Source organism: Chenopodium quinoa, unplaced genomic scaffold, assembly GCF_001683475.1.
Source record: "Chenopodium quinoa cultivar QQ74 unplaced genomic scaffold, ASM168347v1, whole genome shotgun sequence".
NCBI classification, from domain to species: Eukaryota; Viridiplantae; Streptophyta; class Magnoliopsida; order Caryophyllales; family Amaranthaceae; genus Chenopodium; species Chenopodium quinoa.
Window position 1 is genome coordinate 979,415 of NW_018744066.1, and position 23,115 is coordinate 1,002,529.

At 31.1% G+C, this 23,115-nt stretch overlaps 2 protein-coding genes across 6 annotated transcripts; one reads left to right on the forward strand and one right to left on the reverse strand.

Moving 5' to 3' along the window:
• The first annotated feature begins 616 nt into the window (after window positions 1-616).
• On the forward strand, window positions 617-9,439 carry LOC110690901 (protein sprouty-like). 3 transcript variants are annotated; one of them, XM_021867801.1, is made up of 7 exons: window positions 617-881; window positions 1,922-2,341; window positions 2,508-2,709; window positions 3,186-3,805; window positions 4,704-5,024; window positions 6,891-7,049; window positions 9,102-9,439. In XM_021867801.1, the coding sequence occupies exons 2-7, from the start codon at window positions 2,195-2,197 to the stop codon at window positions 9,201-9,203; spliced, it is 1,551 nt and encodes a 516-aa protein (XP_021723493.1). In that variant the 5' UTR covers window positions 617-881; window positions 1,922-2,194; the 3' UTR covers window positions 9,204-9,439. The 3 variants fall into 3 exon arrangements, with proteins under 3 accessions (XP_021723493.1, XP_021723495.1, XP_021723496.1); XM_021867803.1 differs by having other exon boundaries at window positions 619-2,341; window positions 2,532-2,709; XM_021867804.1 differs by lacking the exon at window positions 617-881 and having other exon boundaries at window positions 2,249-2,341; window positions 2,488-2,709.
• A 6,392-nt stretch (window positions 9,440-15,831) lies between these two features.
• Window positions 15,832-21,905, reverse strand: LOC110690902 (putative dual specificity protein phosphatase DSP8). 3 transcript variants are annotated; one of them, XM_021867805.1, is made up of 7 exons: window positions 21,832-21,905; window positions 21,416-21,625; window positions 20,748-20,870; window positions 17,878-17,971; window positions 17,124-17,206; window positions 16,942-17,031; window positions 15,832-16,459 (listed from the first exon to the last, which is right to left on the reverse strand). In XM_021867805.1, the coding sequence occupies exons 1-7, from the start codon at window positions 21,877-21,879 to the stop codon at window positions 16,214-16,216; spliced, it is 894 nt and encodes a 297-aa protein (XP_021723497.1). In that variant the 5' UTR covers window positions 21,880-21,905; the 3' UTR covers window positions 15,832-16,213. The 3 variants fall into 3 exon arrangements, with proteins under 3 accessions (XP_021723497.1, XP_021723499.1, XP_021723498.1); XM_021867807.1 differs by having other exon boundaries at window positions 21,743-21,859; XM_021867806.1 differs by having other exon boundaries at window positions 21,708-21,839.
• Between the last annotated feature and the right edge of the window lie 1,210 nt (window positions 21,906-23,115).

A 23,115-nucleotide genomic window follows, 5' to 3' on the forward strand; every position in this document is an offset into this window, starting at 1 on the left:
ATATTTTGTTAATTTGAATTACTTTGTAATAGTTTTAGTACAACCTTGTAAAGTGAATGGGTGAGGGGTGGGGGGGGGGGGGATTGAAGCTGTTAACAGTTTTAGTCCATTCTTGAAAAGTAAACAGGTGCGGGGTGGGGACAGAAAATGGTATTGAAAATGTTAACACGCTATCTGCCTGTTTAGCACATGATAATGAATAAGGTTTAAATGTAATGGAATTAGGAGTTATTTTGAAAAATAAAAGTCTCGCTTCAATGTCCTTATAGGGCACAGGATATGTAATTAATTAAACTTCATATCTTATGTATCATATTATCATGTGTATTTTTATACAAAATTTATTACCACATCTACAAATGCTAATGAGTTTCAATGAAATTAAAATTAATGAAGATATTTGGAAGGAGACAAGTATTGTGGTGAGTTGGTGACACGTTAACATGACTCTTTTTCTTATAGAATCACACTTCCTCAGCCTCTAAATGTTGTTCTTTTTTGTCAAAATTAAGACAATATTTTGAAATGAAGGAAATACAAAGTATTACGCATTATCAAATTTAATAAAAATTCATTACCATTACCACGATTTATTACGGGATAACATTTATCAAACTGGCCGTTAATGATAAATAATAGAGTAAAAGGAAATCCAAAAGGATTTCATATATTAAGGGATTTAAGGGGTGATTTTGTGTAGGTGGTCCATCAAGTACATAAACTGCTCATTTGCCTTGCATATCAAGCAACTCTTTCATCTTCTCTGCAATTCTCTCTCTCTTTCTTCTTAAAAAATTTAGTAGCCAAAAAAAAAAAAAAAAAAAATACAAAACATTTTCATGGCAAAAGAATCATGATCACCACTCCAGCTCAAAACCCATGTGAGTTCATCTTTTTCCTTTATTTCTCCCTTCTTCTCTCTCTATTTTCTTATTTCCTTTAATTTAATTTCCCTCCTTTTTCTTCCTTCTTTCTCTGTAAAAAGCTTGATTCTAGGAAAAACAAAATTCTTATCTTAATGACCCATAAACCCCATTTTTAATTTTATTTTTTTTTACAAAAAAAAAAAAAAAAAAAAATTCAATTTCACCCCTATAATTTTCTCTAATTTGTGTTTTTTCTAACTTGACAATTGGGTATCTTTTTTTTAAACTTTACTAAAATTTCCCTCACCCCACCAAATATTCCATTAATTTCACCAATACCCCTTTAAAAAAATCATGTTTATAAGTTTATAACATAAAATGTTGTAATTTTAATTCAATCAACAACTCCAAATTTTACCCCTTTTTTCCCTCTTTATTTATTTATTTATTTATTTTTTTTTTTTTATAGTTTTTATATTTTATTATTTTAAATTCTTAAGGCTTTAGGAAGCAGTTAGTCAAGAAATATAAGAACCGCCATACTTAATTTGGGAAAGTCCTTTAAAGGTGGGTTATTGTATACCTATTTGTCTGAACCCACCTTTTCCTTTTTCATCTTCTTCAATTCTTCTTCTTCCGTTAAAGTTTTCACCAATTTCTGGGTTTATTAATTTTTTTTTATTTTCCACTTTTTATATTCAAAATTTATATAAATATCCAATAATATTTTTTCCCCTTTTATTCAAAGTTAGTATATGTGTCTCTCTCTAGAGTAAGTGTGTGTTTTTTAGCTGAGTTCCACCGTGACTGTCAGTTTCTTCCCTTTCTTCTTCTTCTTCTCTTCTTATCCCCTCATTTTCTCTCTCCTCCATCTCTATCTCGTATTTTTTTCTTGGAGAAAAAAACCATTTTTCCAACTGGGTTTTCAATTTTATCATCTGGGTTGTCATTAATTTCATCTGGGTCTTTCGATTTTCTTGTATTCCAATCAAAATCGTGTGCTCTTCTCGTGTTAAATAAACCCTTCTTTTTGTTCTTGTCGATTTTTGGTGCAGTTTTGATGGATGATATTCAAGGAATGATCATTGATGGTGTGTTAGTACAACAACAACAACAATTGTTATTGATGATGAAGAGTGTTATTTGAAGTGTAGAAGAAGCAAAGGTCACTATTGTTATAATAATAAAGGAAAAAAAGTATTATTATTATTATTATTAGTAGTAGTAGTATAGTAGTTAGTATAATTATATCATTCAAAAAAAAGTTGAGGGAGTATTAGGGAAGAATTCTTAATTAGTTTTTATAATTAATTAGGTTTTAGTTAGCTATGAATAATAATAATAGTAGTAACAAATCCCAATTAAGCTCCATTAGTAGCGCGAGCGATCTCATAGATGCTAAGCTTGAGGAACATCAGCTTTGTGGATCGAAACAGTGCCCTGGTTGCGGTCATAGACTCGAAGGATCAAAACCGGTATGTACTTAAAATATATTGTAATACCCCGTATTTTTATTAGTAAGCGTTGTTAACAAATTTGATATAATTAGACTAATAATGATTTCGGAAAATTGATTTTAATGTTATAAATTCATTTTTGGGTTGTAATTTTTTTTTTGAAGGTGCTAATTTGTTTATGAAGTTTCTTGAAAATTATTGGGGACAGGATTGGGTAGGTCTACCAGCTGGTGTTAAATTTGACCCAACAGACCAAGAGTTGATAGAACATCTTGAAGCAAAAGTGGAAGGAAAATCATCCAAATCTCATCCTTTAATTGATGAGTTTATCCCTACTATTGAAGGTGAAGATGGTATTTGTTACACTCATCCTGAAAAACTCCCAGGTATTCTATTTAATCATCTTCTTTTTTCGCCGAATTTTGTAAAAAAAAATAAATAAAAATCATAAGATTATACTAAAATTTAAGAATCCTTTTTTGTAAGAGAAAAAAAAAACATTGTTTCATTAATCTAAAACACCTTGCTTCCTTGTCTACCCAAAAAAAAAAAAAAAAAAAAAAAAGGTTATAACCAATTTTTTTTAATTAATCACAAAGTCTTAACTAAAAAAACACTAATTAACCACCACCACCACCCCAAATAGTTATTTTTGAGTGTTTTCCTCCCAAAATATTCTACCACTCCATTGTTTGTTATGACTTTCATTACATCACATATTCATAATTAGTAGTTTTATTTACATTTGTCTTATAGTTGGTTGCACCTAAGTCAACCTAACTTTGAAATATCAATATTTTCAATTTCTTGTTTCTCATTTCATTCTTTGGATTTTATATATGTTTGTTTAATTTTTCAACAGGAGTGACTAGAGATGGATTGAGTAGACACTTCTTCCATAGGCCGTCGAAGGCCTACACCACCGGAACACGAAAACGAAGAAAAATCCAAACCGAATGCGACCTCCAAGGGGGCGAAACCCGGTGGCATAAAACAGGCAAGACAAGGCCAGTAATGGTGAATGGGAAGCAAAAGGGGTGTAAGAAGATTCTAGTCCTATACACAAACTTTGGCAAAAATCGAAAACCCGAGAAAACAAATTGGGTGATGCATCAATATCACTTAGGACAACATGAAGAGGAAAAAGAAGGGGAGTTAGTAGTGTCCAAAATATTCTACCAAACACAACCTAGGCAATGTAATTGGACAATGGAACGTAGCGCGACAACCGGAGATGGAAGTGAGCCTAGTGGAAGAAGAGAGAGTGGAAGTGGTAGTGGAAGTACTTCTTCATCTAAAGAAGTGATTACTCATCATAGTAGAGATGATCAAATATCTATTTCTGCTGGTGTTAATGTTGTTGGTGGTGCTGCTGCCGCGCTTTCGAGTTTTACTGCGTTGGATATGCAGCATTTGAGAGCTGCTGAACAATTCAGCTTTAATCCATTTGCTAATAATAATACCAGAAAAGGTTTTGATGAGGTAAAAATACTTTCATTCTTCTCCTTTCCCAATGTAGATTGTGTTTGAATTTCAACTATTCATTTGCTTGTCCTACCAAATGGGTGAAATTTCACAATTTATGATTTTTTTTCTCATAAAATAATAATTGTGTACCTAAAAAACAAAATTAAGTAAATTACAAGTCATTTTATTTCAACTTTTAAAAATATCTATTTAAAATTGTACTAATCGAGTTAGAATTAGAGAGTGTCACACTAATTAAATATAGCAAAGTACTAAATGAGATTTGAATTAGAAATATAATACCCACACAATTTTATTTTTTTACACTTTTGCTAATAAAGTACTAATAGTTAGGGAGTTTGTCACACTAATTTAAATATTACAAAGTACTATGTACAAATTAAGATTTGAATTTAATATATGATGATACTCATAAAAGATAAAACTAGTCACACAACATTTGCATTTGGTTCCTTAAAATGGATTCCTAGTTGAAGAAAAAACTTGATAAAAATAGCCAAAAAAAAAGGAGAGAAATAAAAGTAAAAGAGTAAAGTTCTAAATTTTTTTTTTTAGTTTTAATTTATATTTAATATTTTTTGTGTTAATGGCTTTGCATGCAAAGAATAAAGAAGTTAATTAAATTTTGATTGCCAAACAATCACTATCATGCACCAAAGTTTTGACTTTAATTTGTTTACCAACTTATTAAGAATAGCTTAGTAAGATGAAGAATTAAAGATACAAAATCTTTGGCAACCTTGTAAAAGTGTAAATTAAACTTCATTTAATTTTAAAATGCAAAATAAAGTACTAAAAACACAATCAAGTTGTAGTAAAAATATATTTGTTAGCTAAAGTATAGCTAATTAATCTAGCTTTAATTTATGCCCTTGTTTACTTTGTCCCTTAGGCGGGAATGGGAGATGGTTCAACAACAGTAAGGGAAAGTGCCGCCATGTCGGCGGCATGCGACGACCACGAGCCAAGGCCACAACATCATCAGCTTCATCACCATCCTCATGCTATGAATGCTCCCCAAGATCATCACCATCATCATACACACCAATCCATAGCAACCTCGGCCGCCTTTCACATGAGTAGACCATCACATCCCATTTCCCAAATCATCTCCCCTCCTCCCCTCCATCATGCTTCCATTATTCTTGATGATGATTCCTTTCACCATGTATCGCGAATCATGCTCCAAAATGAAAATTTTCATCATCATCAGGTAATCAATTCTAACTATATTTCATGTATGATGGATTAATATGTGTCATGTAATAACTACAATTAACAAGATACATTATATGGCATGCATGGATTTGTCTATGAATTATGAGTTTTTTTTTTTTTTTTTTTTTTTTTTTTTTTTTTTTTTTGAGAGCTACAAGGGTGGGGTGAGAATTGATCACAGGATCTCCTAGAATCAGGAGGGAAGCTCTAACCACTTAGCTATCCCTCCCTTTCATATGAATTACGAGTTAGTTGTCCAAAAGTCCCATGCTCACTTAGGTCCAAATTATTAAGTCAATTTAGATCAGAAATAGTTCTCTTCTTACATTATGAAAAATACAAATTAGGTGACCTTCCTCACTAAAATTTTTTGCCTTTTAGAATAGTGTTTTTTTCACCCCAAATATGTTGTTTCAAATACATTATTAATACAAAATTTTTTCCACTTCAATTCTCTACTTTACACTTGTATATAATTCCATAAAAAATTCCTATAAGAAATAAAACTAAAAAAAATAAATCATTTTAATGTGTACCTTGTACGTACGAAGTACTGAATTGGGTAAAATTGAATTAAGATAACAAGTAGAAGTTTTAAAATACATCATCTCAACAAATAAAGTTTAGTGAAAACACTTTAATTACACCTAATTTAAGCTCTTACTCATCAGGTAGAAATTTATATACACTTCAACCTTATTATTTCAACTTAAATATTTGACGCTTTATTAAGTAGATAGTTAAATTCTTAGTATCAATTGCCTTCTTAGAGTTTAATGTGATTGTAAATGTTCAATTTTTTCTAAACATACAACCTCTACCTAGACTTTTTAGATGATTTTCTTTGTACATTAGTCAAAAAAGAAGTTCTTATAATTTCTTTACTGACTAAATTTCATAATTAAATTACTAGAGATTTTTATTTATGCAATGCACAACATAGCTACTTATATGAGGAGGAAAAGATAGAGTCCTTCACACCTAGATAGCTTTCAAAACTATTTAAAATTCTAATATATTTATGCTCAAAATATTATTTTACATAAATCACAAAGATAATACGGAGTATTATAGAAGTAATTTAAATACGAGCACAATTTTTTTTTAAAATAAATTTATGTGAGAGTTGTTAATTAGGGGATGAGGGATCAATTGAGATAATTGCATCACACAAGGAAGTAGTGGATCAAGTAATCACTTAGGGCTAATAAGATATATAGAATTTACTTTGTGGATAATAAAATAAACTCAACATTTATTTCTTGGCATAATGTTTCTAAGAGCCTTTTAACATGAAAAAGGAAAAACTCCAAATATATAGCATACATTTAGTTTATATATATGTGGTACATTGATAATGATTTATGTATATTGAATGGTCCTTATTCTAGCCATAGTTTGTGTACCATATAGACAATGTTGGAAAAATTAAACAATTGAAGAACATTAATTTATCAAACAATAAATAACGATTATGTGGGGTCTAAGAATATTAAAAATAAGTCTAAGTAGTAATAATAATAATCATATATATTGTACACTTTAATTAAGAATAAAATATGTATAAAAGTGGATTAATTTTTTATCTAACATCATAATCATCCAACGTAGAGTAGTAAATATATATATATATATATATATATATATATAATATAAAAATATATATATATATATATATATATATATATATATTATTACTTTAATGTTAGTTCAAAGCTAGTTCAATCTATGCTAATTAATTTATATATATGAGCTAAATAATAACTTTTCAGATATGGTAATAATGTAGGGACAAAATGATATTTTTTGATAATAATGTCATGCTTTATAACTTTTGATGTTTTCTTTATGTATTGAGTAGCAACAACAGCAGCAACAACAACATCAGCAGCAGCAACAACAACAGCAGACAACACAACAACAACAACATCATAAACTTGGAGGAAGGTCTGCTGCTGGTTTAGAAGAAATCATCATGGGCTGCACTTCTTCTGCTTCTGATGGTGGTGATATCAAGGAAGTAAGTCTTACCTTTTTGACTCTGAATTCTATGTGTGTCTACTTTTTTATATTTATATAATTTCGTGATCACGAGATTTTATATATGTGTATTCAGTCTGGTCTGATCTCATCTACCTGTTATTACTGTTTTGATGGTGATTGTATGGAGTTACAAAAAGTATTAGAGTATGAGCAATATTTAGGGACGGATAGAGTATATATAATACATGGATCAAATATGTATAGATTTAGAAAAAGAAAAAGTAAACAGGATTAAAAGTTGGAAAAGATGAAAAAATCCCCCCCTACATACGTCTTTACTATACTAGTAGTTTAAGAATAAAGAGATAACTAGAAACCTTTTTTTTTACTTTTTCTCTTTATCTCTTTTTTCTTTTGATTTGTTTTTCTTCTCTACTACGTACATTATTGTGTACAATGTACACAATGAAACTCATTTAATTTAATAAGATCTATAAACAATGAAAATAATAATGGATTTACCTACTAAAACAAAGTAACAATATGATAGATAAAAAAAGGCCCCTTTATCAATGAACATATACAAGTAACACACATACAATGTTGATATTAGTTCCTGTGTTTCAAGATTAGTTTTTAACTAATGGCTAATGAGAACGGTAGGAATTTTCATAAAAATCACGCATTTATTTATTTTTTACGTGTTTTTTTTTTTGAACGACGGGGCCTAGAAATAGATAAATTCCTCTAAAAAATAATTAAATTTCATAAATATATCTAGGTGGTAAATTCACGTTAGCATGTAGAAAAGAGAGGGGTTATGATAAGGACTTGGTCCTCTTCTTACTGCCTCTTTCGGTGCAAATGAAAACTTTGGAATAATAGAGTGTCATCAATTAATGTTTGTACATTCATATTCAAAAGAATGTTTTCATCATTTCTTTTTCATTTTTTATGGTAATTTCATGCAGCTGTTTTCTACTGTTGTTTCCCCAATTTTATGTAAGGACCATATAACTAGTGCTATACTTTTTTTGCCAATAATTAGGGGTGTTTGATTTGTTAATTTTTACCATCAATTTTAGGGCAATTATATATGTTACAACTTTGTCACCTTTTTTTTTTTTTGAGTCACTTTTATTAGAGGAATTAGAAATGATGATAGAAGTAAAAAGAAGCATAAACACTAAATTCTTATTGTAAGTTGTTCTCAGTTCTTTTATAAATTTGTGAAGTCATGAAAATTCATTATATTGTTGCTAAAATAATACAAGTTGGTTAGTAATTACTATGAAATTGTAGACCTTAACTTGATGCCTATAATTCAATAAATATATAAATATGCATATAAGAATTAAACACTAAGTCATGTTGGTTATCTAATTTTTAAAGGTCCCTTATGGCTTAATTATTCATACTATGCACAGAGATTTTTTTTTTTCTCTAGGGCTTTATGTGTGGGACGTACTATAGAGGTATACGTACGATTCTATTAAATTAAACTACCCGAAGTATAACCTTAAATTACTAGGCTTCTAATTAAAAGAAACAATCCCTTCATTGAAAATTATTTATGATTGTATGATTTCTGAAAAATATATATGATAGGAAAGTACATAGTGAAAATAGCCAAATAATAAAACATTGTACAAACTAGCATTCAATATGAATAAAGTACAACACTACAAATAATGCAAAACACATTTTTAAGGGAGAATTTTGGTACACTTCTTTGAAAGAATAAGGTAACAATAAAATAATAATATAAATATAAGGTTAAAAATCAATTATGAACGTAACCAAAAAATGTCTTCTTCAAATTGAGCTAAGAAAATTGGCATAACATATAGTAGTAGTAAATATAGACAATGACCCAAGAACTTTTGGCTTCATTATTCCAATACCAAGATAACAACATCAGAATTTTATTTAATTGTCAATGTCTGTCTTTTCCACTTAAATTAGAAGACAAAAAAGGTAGCTTCTTCTTAATTTCCATATCATACATTAATTATTTAATTTGTACATATAGAACCCTAACCCTAATTTTTATTTTTATTTTTATTTTCTCTCCTCAATTTTATGGCAGGAGTCTTCCATGACAAATCCACCAGCAGAAACAGATTGGATGAAGTACTCCTCTTTCTGGCATGATCCTGACCATTCAGATCCTCATCATTATCATGGGTAAAACCCGAAAAAAAATTGAAAAAAAAAGGCAAACAATTTAAATTTATTTTTACAGGGAAAAAAAAAAAACAATTCTATCATCAACATATAGTATATCCAAAGGCTTCGTCTATTTTTCTTTTAAACGGAAGCCAAAAACATTTGGTCAGATGGTTTGACAGAAGACCTACTCGATCGATCTATATACAAAGCATATACTTGTATATGTATACATATGGCCTTGGTAATACTTGTTTACTTTCTTTTTCATTGGTGGAATTCTGTGATAGATCAACAACAACTGAACTAACTGATCTAACAACTGTCCCATGTTGTATAGAAAGAAAAAGAAGAAAGAAAAAAGGCTTCTTCTCTCATACAAAGAAAAAGAAAGAAAGAAAGGCTGCTGGACTACTGACAATTTAGATGACCAAAAAGCACATCAAAATCATCAACAATATGATTACAAAATCATCTTTCTAAGAACTATAATTTATTTATTTATTTTTATTTTATTTTCATCTTTATTTTGTGGTTTGTTGTAGCTAGCTAGGAGAGTATAATGTATAAGTTTTCATTTTATTTTATACAGAATTTTTTTCTCTTTTTCTGAAAGGAAAAAAAAACATGAAAAATTTGCCATTAAGAAATTGTGCAAATTGTCATAGGAACAATTGTATTTTTTATTTGTGCTAATGTATAGGTTTTCTCATTTTAAAATTTTATAAAAGGATGTAAATTAAATTTCAAATACAAATGTGTTCACAACATTTATTACAATTTTTTTGTTTTATCTTTTAAATTATTTTGTGAATGCATAGGTTCCATTTGAATGTGATCGAATTGAGTGCAACTCTTTCTGCTAAAATATTATTTGATGACATATATATATTAAATAATATACATGTTAGTCAAATTTATAAGTACAAGTATGTATAAATTCTTATAAGTGGTGGACTGATGATTAGTGAATCAGATCAGGTGTTAGAAATTTAGAATATTATGATTTCTTAAAGTCGTGGGTTGTTGATCTTCTGTGTAGATTTTAAAGTATATTGTATGAGCATGTAAAGTTTCCTTACTCTATAAGTTATTCTGGTTTAACCTTATTTTAATCAAATATTTATGTTATATGATTCATATATAATTAATTTTACACGGAGTTGTACAAGTATCTAATCGATCATTGTTGAAAAAAAAATACATGCAAGAAATACAGTGTGGATATACGAATTTGTTCTAAACTAATTTAGCTTATGTTCGATAATAATTTGACTCCAAGAAATAAAAATCACTTGAAAGAGTTTGTAGTTATTATACGTGTATCCAGGAGAGTGTATCTAAAAAAATTTAGATGGATGGGAGCTGAGTGTGTTGTATGTGATGTTGAATACATATTACTATCATGTGTTGCCTTTCAAACTCACATGACATTGTAAAAGGACGTGTTTATATGATGAGGCCTTTTCACAGTCGTGTAGTGTCCAAACTAGCCTAAGACATTGTTCTTATTAGTTGGTACCCCGACCACACACAACGTATATATAAGTTTTAATAATAGATCGACCCATGACATACATAAGAATATATGATAGATTATGTAAAGTAGATCTATATGATGATGAATTTATGTTTCTAAGTGATAAGCAATATATTGCCATGTCACTAACACTCATACTCTACGGGCATGTGTAATGACATATCTCATTCAATTTCAATAATAATAAAGTGAATTTTATTCATATATTCAAAACATTATTTTGAATAATGACTTTGTTTCTTTGTGCATTACATGTTAGAAAAATTAAAGGAATTTCGAGAATATATTCTCTCTTTTTGTTGGTACATTTACCACAAAAATGTATGGTGATTGGTGACTTTTGTGTATATTATTGGACCTTGAGTTAGAGGAAGCTAGAAGTAAAGCTAGAAGAGATTAAATTTCTTTTCAACTTTGATTTTTGGAAAATATATGGATTGGAATCTTCTTGCCGCGCATAATGCATGGAAGCATAAATCACATACATTTGAAATCATGTAGTAAGATTTTATTTCTTTGCTTTATTATATGCCATATTCCAAACTTTAATTATTGGTTTCTAAATATGGTGTTCTTACCTTGTATGTACCTATGCAAAAAAAAAGTACTCCCTTATAATTGTCCTAATAGAGCTGAGAATGATACTATTTTATCAAAGAATGTTCATTATAAATTCAAGATTAAGAAAATTTTTAAATCTGATATCTTCAAACTAATAATCACGTCATTACTATAGATAATACGAACGACCGACAAATTTCTCCGAACATCTTCAGGTAATGCACTCTCCAATTGCACCAACTTGTACTCCTATCCCAATTGGCTTTTTGATTAGATTCATATATTATAATTAAACAAATTATTTAATTACTTGCTTCTTCTTCTTCTTCTTCTTCTTTTTTTTTTCTTTTTTTTTGGTGTTTAGAGAGCCTCAAGGGCAAGGGTAAGAATCGATCTCAGAATATGCTGAAATCAAGAGATAAGCTCTAACTACTTGAGTTATCCCTCACTCTCACTATTTCTTTTGTAGAATAGTGCATTGCATGGACTTTTGATTATTCATGTATACTAACTTGACTATTAACAAATGTATCAGTCATCAAAACAACTAATTTAGAAATAGAGAAAGTAAAATACGACGTATAATGGGTGTCAATAATATATATACGCATACGACTATTATTTCTGAATGGATAGAACGGTATATATTTTCGAATTTCGGGCAAGAAAGATCAAGAGAGAGAAGTTGCATGGTGTTTTCCTTGCTTGTACGAGGATGGACGTGCATGAAGAATGAGTATGATGGAGGCAACTTCATCGTAGCTTCATAAGCGAAAAAAGACAACAAACAAGTACTAAGGCATATATAAGGTGTAGATATTGCATAACTTTTTTCAAGTGTTGGGAAATTGCCAACTTCTGCACATTTTAATTTAGTTTCTTTGGATTTTAGTTTGTGTCATACCAACTAACCCTTTTTCCAACTGATTTCTTCTTACAATGCAATCATTTCCATAGTTGTTGGCCAATTTCACGAATCTTTTTATGAACATAACATTATTTAATTAATAAATCAATTCATTCATTTACTCCTTTTTAATTCAATTGAGGTCTTTGTCGCATTTAGGTACTTATAATATTATCATATCACTCAAATTTATTGATTTTGGAAAGGTGAGAAGTGTTTTTGTCTTTAAATTTTCTATATTTTACAAATTCTTTAAAAAAAAAAAAACAATAAGATATCTACATTATAATAAGGTCATAAAATTGATAATGAAATTTGCACCAAAGATGATAAGATATCACACCTTCATTAGCTAAGTATGTATTTCATATAGCACTCTATGACAAATTGTATCTTTATTGTACATATATTATTGTACAACAATTTAAAACTTTATTATTTTGGAAGGAAATTAAATTCAAATGAGATATTTGGAAATAATTTAAGTTTCCCTCCCTAAGTATATGATAATTTTGAACATTGTTTTAGAATAGTTTAGAATTAAAGCAAGGCTTTAAGTCTTTATTTTATTCCATCAACTTCCACTACTAAAATGTAGCATTTATTTGCATCGAAAATATTCTTTCCATGAGTCTCCCATAGTATAAGATTCCTCCCACTTTTTGTTGATGCTGATATATAGTAATATTCCGATAAGGATCGATTTCTTACCGAGGTTATGTATTGGTATCTTGTATTTCTTGATTAGTTAATTGTATAAAAAGTTAAAACGTTTTATTAGAATAAAAATTATCCAAATAACTACTGTAATAAACTTGGCATTGAGTGCTCGACTTATACTACATATTTAGGTGTTATTCTTAATTAAGCACCGTACTTTTTAATTTTTTATTTATTTAAATACACTTTCGGGTATGTAGTCTTGATTATCTATGAACAAGAGCCAATACAAACTAATTAATTCCGAGTTCTCATGCATATCCCATCTTGCCACAAGATGAGCTACTTCGGGGATGTGAATGATGTGCATCTATAATATCTAGTGAACGATAATACTTCCTCCGTTTTTCTTTTATTGCACCATTAGGACTTTTACACTATTCACTTAATTTTGTTTGACCATCTTTTATAATTTATCTATTAGGAAAAACATATATAGTCATGTAGAGATCTCGTTAAATTCGTCTTGAAATCTACTTTTCAAATATCAATTTTTTTATAATTTTTACAAAAGTATAATTAAAGATATTAATAGCCAAAGTAATGCATTGATAAGCGTAAAACCCCTTATGGTGCAATAAAAAAAAGAACAGAGGAAGTAGGTGAATTAGCTAAGCATGGCATAATAAGTCGAGAGAAAGCCTAACAATTGATAAACTTTGAAGGTAAAGCAATAATACAGTGGTCCTGTTATTATACATGTAAATTCATAGGATACTCTCCAACCCAAAAAAGGGTTTATAAAAAAATTAAATTAGTGGATAAAATTGATATGTAAAAAGAAAGAAAAGGAAATGTATATTACTTCAATTCCCAATAAATAAATACTCAAATTAGAATCATAAACTAGCATCGGAATTATGTAGACACGCATAGGCATATATATAAAGGTAGTGTATTTATGCAAGTACATACTGCAGTGCTTCAAAAGGTAGCAGACTAGGCTACCTAGTGAAGGGGATAAATTTTGCTCTAGAAATCAAAGTTTAATGTCACTTTCCACATGCAAATACGAACCATACTTTATCCGTTTATTTTTAATTGCTACATGGAAGAAGTACGTACAGATAGAAAGTATTACAGTATTATACGTACAAATAAATTACATGTTGTAGTTAATTTTGTTTTTAAAAAGAAGAAATACAATTTATATGTTTGTTTTATAAGGGTAAAAAGGATGAAATGTCTTGTTCAAACTAAAAAGGTGATATTCAATTTATTTCTTAACTTTGTAAGAAGATTTAAGGTGCTTTAAAAAGCAATAATAATGATAAGTAGAGGGATTAATTAAGAGTTAAAATAAGGGGGTTTTGCATTGTTTTGTATAATTAAAAAATTAATGTGGGTTTTAACAGAATTGGTCTGGTAAAGCAGTTGCAAGAAGAATTATATTAGTGCAAGTTGGAATATTACAACATGGATAGTTGCATTGCCTTCTTTGGCTTTTATTTGGATTCTTTAGCAAAGCAACTTCTTAAGGCCTTGGCTAACCTTCTTTTCATTCCAATCTCTGGGGGGATAGAGTGCCTTTCCTCCTTTACTTTTTCTTATGATCTCGATCGATTATAGTCATTGAATCGGATGATTCCTAATTTCAAATTATTCCGAACTAACAATTCAAAATCACGGAACAATTTTAACATATAGAGTTGTTGATCGGGTGATTTATAATTTCAAATTAAGGAATAGATTATGCTATGCATATTTACACACCAAGAACGGGAGTATGTGACCATTAATTTCCGAAACAAGAGAAATACAATACTTGTTATAGTATGGTAAAACAGAATGTGTTATGTATCGGAGTATACATGGCTTCAGATGTTGTATGGATTTGAGAAGGCATAAACTGAACTTTTAAAACAAGCAGATGTTATAGTTTCATGTCATAACATTAACTTTCCTAAGTTGCTGAGCCAAGAATTTCTGAAATAGATGAACACTGTAACAAGACTTAATAAACTTGACAGTATATAACAACTCATTTGTAAATAGGAGCATTTTCTGAGAAAAGTTATTTGCAAGACTTCATTGATGCAAGTAGCTGCAAATTAAACTTTGCTAAACTTGGATTAAGTATAGCCACTACATTTAGTACTCGTGCTAATGAGCTCGATCAGTCGATCATAGTTATTTGAGCCCTTTTTACGCTTCTCCTCGACTCGAACCTCCACGCCCTCTTATGCTACATGAAATACACAGTAATAGAGGCAAATGATGATTCAATATTCCGAGGCACGTCTTTTAATTTGGTAATAGACTTTTGTATGACAATCAATCTCTCGGCATATGACGTCTAGTCGTCTACCACCAATAGTCATAGAGGTGGCGGCCAACATGCGCATGTCGGTTTCACCCTTCACTAAATGAATAATCTAAAACTCCTGAGGGTCTATCTATCAGTCTAGTCCTGAAACTAGTGTAAACATGGACTACCTATAAAATTCCTGATAAAGTGGACTGCTAAATTGGCTATGGCTAGATCAATCCAACACAAGGCTGATCAATTCAAGGCCTAGCTTGATCCTGCCTTTTTCGGTGTTTAGACTGGCCCAAAACAGGTTATTTCATGGGATACCCATCTCAGGGTACTTTCCAACCATTATTTTCCCCTCCCTCGAAGGATAAAAAACGAGGATTCTATCCTGCCGTCCTGGAGCATATGGGTCTCCCCTAGCTAGTTCTCCCTCGAAGCTCTGCTATAGTCCCCTTCAGTTTGAATGTTACAGAAAACCTCCTGTTTATGGGATAGGGGTGGGAATATCATCCAACCCTAAACATCAAACAATATTTGATACTTCTGCAGCTCACTAGGACAAAGAGCATTCACATAATTATAGCATAAATTTCACTACAAATGATAGATAATACGAGAGGAAAAATCAGATATGAAGTGACTTCCTTTGTGGTACGAGTATTAAATAACAACAAAGTCAGGCAGCGCAAAAGTTGTATTGTATATTAAGAATGTCAGAAAGGTGAACAATACGGGTGTACAGTATGAGTTATATACAGGCAGAATAATTACAATATAGAGGGCAAAAATACAGGTATTGTATGAGTGACAATCAACAATTAAATCTATTGAAAGAATGTGATTTGCTTCATCTGTACACTACTCTCTACTGTCATGGATTCATGGAACACCAGCTCATATCATCCCTTCTTATGAGAGCCAATTGCAAAATCTAATGCATAATTTCCTCATCTCAAGTGAGAATGAGTCTAAGATGGGACTAAACAGAAGTAGCAGATTGATGGAAATGTCATTGGGACACTTGTGTATCTGGTTCCTAATTTTCTACTAGCACGCAGTTCGCTTTGGCTGCTGGGTTCGAATTGACACACAACTACAAGCAATGGTCAAAGACGAGAGGATGGAAGAAAGGCTTGTTGTAACTGCTTTAGGGATGAATACGTCTTTGTTTCTGGAAGTATCATCAGAAGTCTCTTTGTATCCCTCAAGATCAGCCTGCGTTATCAAGACTTCATCGCTTGAAGGAGAGTGTCCAGAATCAGGGAAACAGGTGCTATAATATTGTTGAACAGCCTGCAGGTTGGGTCAATTTATTAACGAACTGATGGATCACATACATTTATGTACTTAGTATTCATTTGCCATCGATATTTACTCATTAGTGAGTGCAGAAGAATAGAAGATAGAGCGATTGAAATGGTATACTCACATTTTTGAGGCAAAAAGCTAAGATAACACCTAAGATTCAAGCTTCCTAAAGTATATAATTTGTGTAATCATCCAAATGGGTAAAATTAATAAGATTGGTTCACTTTAGGAGCAAATATTCACTTTTTGTTTGTGGGAGGATCCAGGAGAAGATGCAAAAAATTAAAAAACTTACACAGGACTTGCATAACATTTCTTGCATCTACATTCTATTGGATAAACACAAAAGCCACGAACTACATAGAAGATAACAGCAAACTTTTTATGATCTTCTAGAAGTACTAGAAGAGTTTCACGTAGAGATAAAAGATCAGCAATTAATGAAAAGTGAGCTTCTTTTAGCATACCTTGGCCTGCATAGAAGTCAATAACACTCGAGGTCGTTTTGCACGTATTACATCCATGGCGGTTGATGGTGTCATTTGCTTGTACTTGACCTGTCAAAGACATCAACCAGTGATTGAATAGTTACATTACAGAAATTTGGCAACTAACAATTGCTGTCAGCCTGTCAGTGAAAAATAACTACCATGTAGCAAAGTGCAACAGTTGTGCTCCTTCCTCTCCCAGCTTTACAATGTACATAAGTTGCTCTACCACAAGATGCATTATCTGTACCCAATCAAAATAAAAATAAAAATAAATAAATAAAATAAAATTGAAGTCAGCTAACTATTGCAAAACAATCAGGATATTTTGACAATTACCACCTTCTGTTTAGTCCATTTTAGCAATTACCATCTTCTATTTTTTTATTTGAAAATTACCACCTTCTATTTTCAAAAACATCAAAAGTTACCACCTTCTTGCCTCCCAACTACCACATGACGTCATTTTGGGCTCATTCTTTCCCTTTCCTCCCTATTTCCCTCACATTTCTCATTCCTAACTCGATTCTCATCCCCCCTTTCACTTTTTTTCCCCCAAACAATCAAAAACACTTCAATTCACTCCTCCAAATCAAAATTGACGAACAATTATTGGTGATTTGGGGGAAAAAAGTGAAAGGGGAGATGAGAATCCAAATAGGAATGAGAAATGTGAGGGATATAGGGAGGGAAGGGAAAGAATGGGCCCAAAATGACGTTATGTGGTAGTTGGGGGGCAAGAAGGTGGTAACTTTTGATGTTTTTGAAAGTAAAAGGTGATAATTTTCAAAAAAAAAAAAATAGAAGGTGGTAATTGCTAAAATGGACATAACAGAAGGTGGTAATTGTCAAAATTCCCAAACAATAATGATCAAGCACATAGCAGAAAACCAAAACAAGCCAATATTTACTTACGATGAATAAAATCTACTGCTCTATTGATATCATCAAAGGAAGGAGCATACAGGTAGTCTCTGGTTGGGATGATGAGATGCTCCATTCCATGAGCCTAAGATGACCAAGGAGTTAGGAGCTAGAGTAAAAAACCTCAGGAGGAAAAAGGTAACAGCTTGAACAAGACTTGTATACAATTTGATAGTATCTTAATTTAATCATATATGAAGTAACAAAGAATGCAATCCACCTCACCATACTGACGGTGAATGTCTCTGAAGGGCATGCACAAGACAAATCATTAAAAAAAAAAAAAAAAAAAAAAAAAAGACATACTGGCAAAGAAAATGATTTACAGACAAACTTGGTACAAGAGAATTAAAATGTAACATAAAATTATTCACGGAAATTGATTAAAGAAAAGCACTGGGAATCACTAATTATCATCCACAACATTTCATACTAAAATTGTTGATCACGCAAAGAACACTGGAGACTTTTCACTAACATAGCATGTAAACCTATAATCAGCAATGGACAAAATGAAGAGTGAGCAATATATCGAAGAATAGGCACGGGAAAAGACAGTTTATTTTCATAAATCATGTATCCTTACAGGAAAACATGCTACAACCAGATCAAGAAGAGTGCTGAACCCTCTGAGAATGTACTTGTATAAAACATGTGAGTTTGGCCTTTGAGGTAGGCAGCAGAGTTTTGAAGGTGAAAAGAAGGCAGCAATAAGAAGCCATGCAAACACCACAGTGAGCAGGCACCAGGAGCTCACATAGGAGGCCATGCAAGACAATGAATCAACCTTTTAGAGACACAGGTCAATTTCACAGCAGTGTTTATGCTTTACATGAACAAGTGCTGGATTAGTAAGACGAAAATTATATTCATCATGATTCATGGAAGGTCTCAATGCCAGAATAATTTAAAACCCATTTTAGAATTTATACACAGAAAGGCAATCCCTCCCAAACCATCATATCACTTCTATGATGCAGATAATAACAAAGAACTCCAAGCTGCTCTAAATTATAACATAATGCTTTTTACAAGGGTCCCACCTAAATGCAGGATAAGCATAATGCCATAACCCTACAGCCACTCTGCCACAGAAAAGTAGCTTCTGCTTGACTCTTGATCAGAAAGGCAATGTATTTCTATCAATTCAACAATTAGAAAAAAACAGTTTTGCGGAAGTCAGAACCGCCAAGCAGGATCAACAGCTATCATGAGGCAAAGTTACCGGTCGGGAACAGGTGCGTTCATGTGAAGGTCATCAAATCCTTCTTCCATAGGACACAATAGTAATAATGTTAAGTTCAAGATTATTACAAAACTAAGAAATCTTAAGATGTAGCCATGTAGGTACTTCATAGGTTATATTTATCAGTATCTCCAAGAAGAAGCCTCATGATCTAAACCCAGAAAACTCTTCCATTTTTGGACAATATTGCTTTTACTACGTCAATTGTCTACTACCAGCTGAGCAATGTTTGATTTACCCTAGCTAAATTGATAAGACACACCAGATAAATACTTAGCAGTTAGTATAGAAAGGAAAACCTAATTTCTGACCATAGCTTGCTTAAAACTTGATGCAAGATGTAGAGAATAATCATGAACTATGGGAGAAGTGATTTATACCAATCAGGATATAAGGAATTCAATGTGTTTAGGATGGTAGTTCACAATCTCTATGTGGGAGAGCATGCAATAGAGATTTGATAAAGAAGTACCTAATGCTAAGGGCCTAGGACACTCATCAGGCTCAAGAGTATGGCTGATCACAACAAATATCATGCAAGAAAATTTCGGGAATGTCTGACGACAAGTTTTCATAAACCACACAAATTGATCTTGCTTACATGAATTCAGCAATTGAATAGTTTATCAGTCCACATAACTATTTGTTAAACCTACAAAATGAAAAAAATCCAACATACAGCAATGGTTCTAAAGCAGATGATTTTCATGATAAAATTCCTTGTATTTGGCGACTTTTGGAGACAAATTGTTAACAGGACATAAACACAGACCAACAAAAGAAAGGAGCACATGAAAGGAAGGTCGTGATTGTAACACACCATTCAGGTCATTTAGGTAACTCTCAACTCGTAAACTCTGGACTTACATGATAATTGATAAATACACAAGGGTAACTTCACATTTTCAATTTTCTGCTAGGTTTCAAGTTAAGAATCTTAAGATAATTCAGGGGCACAAGGAAATTTTAAGAGTTGATGGTATCACCAGCTTGATTGCAACTGGATGGAACTTTAATTTATTCTCTACAAAAACTTTTTAAAATTAAAAGAAAATTCAAATTATGCCATTCAATACAAACCCTAACTTCCAGAGTCAAGTCACTTAAGCCACCCAAAGTGTCCAAAAGAGAAAGGACATAGTTGCCATTAGAAAAAAAGTTGATGACTCCAACAATAGTGTATGATATTTCATAGCTCCTGGACTCGATGATTAGCACTGTGACTTATGAACATCTGGTAATGTTTTGTTTCTGTCAACTACGAAATTGAAACCACAACCTAACCTAAGTTTGGTGAAAAAGAAGCAACAGTAAACAAGATAGATTTCCTACATGAATGCAAAACAGAATTTTAAACAATAAGAATTCCAAGAATAACACTTTGTTTATGAAGTACAAGCCATTGCAAGCATGAAAAAGAACCACTGATCGAAAGAAGTCTTGGTCTTGCAACTAATAACCAGCTCATCAGGCAAAACAAATTTGGGATGTAAACTATACAACAAGTTAACTACCTCATGTAACATTCACAAAGAGCTACAATTCTCCTTTGTTTATAGTCTAGAATACTAATCACACTGGAAGCGTTGTGAATTGACTAAAGTTATATACTAACCTTGTACATTGACGAAGGAACCAGAGTCTCAAATGGTTCATTAAGGGTAATCACCCCACTAACACCAAGTTGCTTCAATCGTTCAACATCTTTGGGGAATGGCACAGCACCTAAAAACAAAAACTTACTCCCAAAACAAAATCAAAATCAAATTTCTTTCCAAATTATTAATGTCCCCACAATTTTATTTCACTTCCTGATAAATTCAAGATTTCTGCTTTCCATATCACAAGAAATCTCCACAATTTGATTTCATCATGTATATATTGACAAAGAAATCAAATAGGGTTAATTCAATTATCAAACTCCCATATATTCATTAATACCACCAAATGCAATTCAATAGTTTCAGTCAATCATGAGAATTAAAAACAATAATATTGCAAGAAAACCCCAATAAATTAAACCTTCAACAAATTCTATAAACCTATAACAAGCTAATAATAATATCAGACATCCTTGTTCAAGGTTCCTATTCCATGAAAACCCCCATTTCATATATTCAATACTACCAAATGCAATTCAATAGTTTCACCCAGTAATGACAAATTAAAAGCATTAATTTTACAAGAAAAAACCCAATCAATAAAACTCAACAAATCTCTATAAACTTATAATAAGATCAAATGAAATGAATATGAAAATGGGGCATAAAATTGAAGTAAAACCTGATCAACTTGGTCCCACCATCTGAAATCAGATTCAATTTTATAGCGAAGAACATTGTAGAGAAGAGTTGGGTAGAAGAAGATCCTAGCTCCAGCTCCAATCAACACCTTTTTAGCATCAATCTTTATGATTTTTTTCTTCTGGGTTTTCTTCAAATTCCAGTTTTCTGTGTCATTAACAAGATCATCTTCTTGTTGGATCGTCATCGTCTAAAAATGCAATACCAAATAATAAGAAATTTTTCTTAAAATTAAACTTTAATTTTGTTATGTTAATTAGAACTCTACCCACCAATGTTTCAAAAAAAAAAAAAGAACTCTACCCACCAAATTAAAGTGTTGCTTATTACGGAGTAGAAAAACTGAAAGAGATTCTAGTTTTGTTAAGAAAAGAGATTAGAAGTATGGAGTATTACACTATTACGCCTTCTGTTACTTCTCCCTATGTCTTCTTTAAATGACATTCGTGACACATCTGCTTTATTTTCATTTTAATGTGATACATTTTCAACATCACAAATTCTCATATGTGTTGTTATAAGGGTTACTTTGTTACTTTTTCGTTTTAAAATACTTGCTCCATTTTTTTACGGGTGGAGTTGAAAAATTGGAGAAAGTAATAAAATATGAAAGTAGTGATTTATGGTGGGTCCACTAGGTGAGAAAAATAAATTAAATATTGTATATGTTTTTCAAATAAGGAAATATAGCAAGTATTTAAAAACGGCCGAAAATGAAATGTGGAGCAAGTATTCAAAAACAAAAGGAGTATTAAATAGGGGCTACTTGGTCAATGTTAAAAAGGTTACTCGGTTAGTATTACAAGAGTTACTTGGTTGGTGTTATAGGTTACTTGGTTAGTATTACATGGGTTATTCGGTTAATATTACAAGGGTTACTTGGTTAGTGATTTAAGAGTAACTTTGTTCTTTTATAAGTGACCAGCCACACACAAGACAGGTTGTTTCTCCACATGATACTTTTTTTCGTTTTAAAATGATCTTCTTACTTTGACTGTACACGATTATCAACGCATTACTTTGACCATAAATATTTTAAATTGTATATTTGTAAAAAATACTCTATATAATAATTGAAATCAATTCGATAATATATTCATTGACATTAATCAAACAAGATCCAGCATGTACATGAAAATGTTATATTTTACTCCCTCCGTATTTACTTATTCCACTTTCATTTTGCGCCGTATTTGGAAAATTTTAATAGTAGTTGATAGTTGGATACTTGATTACTTGAATCTGGCTAACAAATGCCCTCGAGGCGTTGGATAAGCCTTTAAATTTTTTCTAAATTTGTATTAATTTGAAAATGCATGTCAAAATCATACATCGGTCGTTGTAATTAATGTTTATTTCAAGTTAATAATTCTACTATTAAGCATATTAATCAACCCATAGGGTGTTCGTTAACTTTTGTCTTATTTTTCTTATTCTCTCTTCTTCCCTCTTATACCCACTTTTAATTTGCCTTTTTACATTTTCTTAACCAACCACACTTTTCCTAAAAAAAAAAAAAAACACTTCCGTTATTAAAAAAAAATATTTTTTACTATTCCTCCTAAAACTCCATGTTTGTAGAAATAAAACAAGTAATAAAATACGAAGGGTGTATATATTAAGAGTAATTTATAAGATTTTTTCATCTAACGAATGTTGTCAAGATTTCAATTAGTGAGA